Source organism: Triticum aestivum, chromosome 1B (genome assembly GCF_018294505.1).
Source record: "Triticum aestivum cultivar Chinese Spring chromosome 1B, IWGSC CS RefSeq v2.1, whole genome shotgun sequence".
NCBI classification, from domain to species: Eukaryota; Viridiplantae; Streptophyta; class Magnoliopsida; order Poales; family Poaceae; genus Triticum; species Triticum aestivum.
Window position 1 is genome coordinate 60,957,843 of NC_057795.1, and position 2,840 is coordinate 60,960,682.

General features: G+C 44.2%; 1 protein-coding gene across 1 annotated transcript; it reads right to left on the reverse strand.

Annotated features, from left to right (window-relative positions):
- Positions 1 to 819: 819 nt before the first annotated feature.
- On the reverse strand, positions 820 to 2,148 carry LOC123086709 (uncharacterized). The gene is made up of 3 exons (XM_044508483.1): positions 1,845 to 2,148; positions 1,188 to 1,354; positions 820 to 1,090 (listed from the first exon to the last, which is right to left on the reverse strand). Exons 1-3 carry the CDS (start codon positions 1,926 to 1,928, stop codon positions 985 to 987), a joined length of 357 nt encoding a protein of 118 aa, XP_044364418.1. The 5' UTR covers positions 1,929 to 2,148; the 3' UTR covers positions 820 to 984.
- Positions 2,149 to 2,840: the final 692 nt, after the last annotated feature.

Consider the following 2,840-nt stretch of genomic DNA (forward strand, 5'->3'; position numbering starts at 1 on the left):
TTTGATTCTCCCGGTGCAACGCACGGGCATATTTCTAAAGAAAGGCAACCTGATGCATTCAGCACATCACAGGTTCTGACTTGTGTAGATTTTAATTTCTAGTAATAATAATTAGTCATGGTCTCCTTAAGATAACAACTTTTGCCACTTCCCAGCACTTACCAATCGTTTTTAGGCTAAGCATTTAGGACATGTACAATGATTAATAAGACATTTTTATCTTAAGCCTTGTATGTAATTTAGAGATAAAAAAAAAGCGTGCCTATAATGGGTCATCTCTTGACCTTATCTCAATAAGTAGCTATTCCTAAAAACGTGTTGAGACATATTATACTAAGAGATCATCTCTTAAATAAGAGAAGATATAAGTCTCTTTTATGATTTCTCTCTTCTCGACCTCAACATTTATCCTACATAACACTGTTAAGATAGCACCATTGTACATATCCTTATCATGTGGATACTAGAAAAGGAGCAGCCAATTTACCACCAACCAGCGAAACCTATCCTTTCTTTTTTACGGGAGCTAAACCTATCTAGTCCCATCCAGTTTGACATGGGCTATCATGAAGCCTGAGCAACAATGGCTTAAGCGTTCCCAAAAAACAACGGGCACAAACAAAGCTATAATTTCAGCTTGAAAAGCATTTTGCAGGTTCAACAATATACATGAGCCATTGAACAGATCGCTGTGTGACTAACAAACCAGCCACTTATGTGATATTTTTTCCTAAATCAAATCCTCGCTAGGTGTTAAGAAACATGATGGGAATCCATGTACATCTTCTCCTTCACTAAATAAGTCTGAAAAGCGGGCTATCAAAGAGGTAGCCAAGAACAAAGACTTGATTACATTACAGTTAGTATTTCAACAAGCCCACAGCCTAGTTTCCAACACAGCACATTTACAACTCAGGTCCATGACATGTTTCAGTACAAGCAAAAAATAAAAGTCATAACACCAAGGACACATGAATACATGCATTAATTTGGAGGTATATTTTCCACAGGCATTTGCTGTCCTGTCTTCCAAAAGGCAAGGGCGGCAAGAATGGATGAAGGTAATAACAATTTTTTCAGTAGCTTGTCCCTGCAGGTTAAAACACACCATAATAAGAATAATACAACCACATAGTACATGTGTGCGTACATATATACGAGTTGAGAACAATGAACTGGTTGCTTACCATGCTTCATTATCCCTTGCTTGTTTTAGCATTGCTTTAATGTCTTTGTGAGCTTCAGACAGGATACGGTCGCGCTCATCCAGTTTCATCATAATGCTCGGGCCGGTCCTGATGGGTTCTTCCTTGATATGTTTTCCGTGTCCCGTACTGAATTTTGAGCAAGAATGCTGGAGATAAAAACTGATATTATTTTTTGTAATTCATCGTCTCACGAATTTACATCTCAATCTGCGTATATCTGATCATGGCATTATGTTCAAGTAAAAGTAAAAAACAGAGATGCTAAATATCTGATGGCAAATCAAACGTTTTTCATGTCAATTCATATTGGCATGAGGATGGCAAATTTAATTTGCAAGCATGGCAATTTCCAGACAAGAAAAAAGAACTGCGGCTGATTTGCCATGCTCGCAAACTAAACCTGTCATCCACGGCGAACACAACATATCATGAAAAACGTTCGATTTTTCATGCCCAAAAATCTGACGCGGCGCTGGCCTCTGGGAACCACGTCAATCAATATGCAAAAGCTCAAACACAGGAAACTTACAGAGGCTCGAAGGACATGGTGTATAGCTAATTAATGGTCAGGCGACTCGCTGATTATGAATTTGGCAGATCAACGAAACCCTAGAGGGAAAGGGGAAGAGGGTATACCTTGTTGGGTCGGATCTTCCCAGCATAATCGGAGAGGGGTCGCCGGAGCAAGCGGCCGGCGGATCGGAGCACAAGAGAAGCCATGTCCTCTTCAACAGTCCGGGGAGCAAGAGCTACGTGGGGCGGCTTCGTCCTCGATGGGGGTGGTGTGGTCCGGTGGGGCTGGGTTGGGTGTGCGTTCTTTTCTTTTCGGAAGCCTATACTGTGCGTCGATCGGTACTATTGTCCTCAAGGTGCCTGAGGTCCGATTGGTCTGGGGGTTGGGCCGTTTTGTGTTTGGTTTCCCCGAGTCAGAGGTATTCGAAAGACGGTCTCAAAGAAAGAGGTATTCGAAAGAGAAAATCCATCCAACACCACGGGGGAAAAGTGCAGTCCGAAACCAACACCAACACAAGCGCAAAAGCAGAACAAAACCACATATGCAAAATCGGCGGACTCACCCGAGGACTCACCCGAAACATGTATTCGAAACATGTATTTGATAGTTTAGAATTTATAATCCGTCTCCCACCTTAGCTTCGGAAGAGGCGTCTTGCCCTTCAAGTTTTGTATTTAATATATACTTGCCCTCGATGCTCAGTAATACACCCATCATTATATTTCACCAGTCCCTCTCTCCCGTCTAACATGGTATCAGCCTAACCGATCCAAGCCTAGCGCCGCCTGTCTCTTCCGCTCCGCGCGCCGCCCCCGGGGTGGTCGGCCTCCATGACCGCCGCTGGGGGCTGCGCTGCTCGTACCTAGGGTTCGTCTGTCGGCCGTGTTGATCGGATGCCCTAGAGAGTAGAGAGTCTTTTTCCCGATCCTTGATCCAGGGTTTTTTTCTCTCTTGTCGGTCATCTTGATCGGTGCATTCGTTTTGTTTTTTTGATCTAAGATCTGTTTGCGTCGCTCGCCGCCACCGTCGACCTCCCCGTGCCTCTACTCCGACTTCAGCATCGACTACACGGCGTCTTCTCCGCCTCGGCGGCCCAGAACGACCGCCGTCCGCGCATT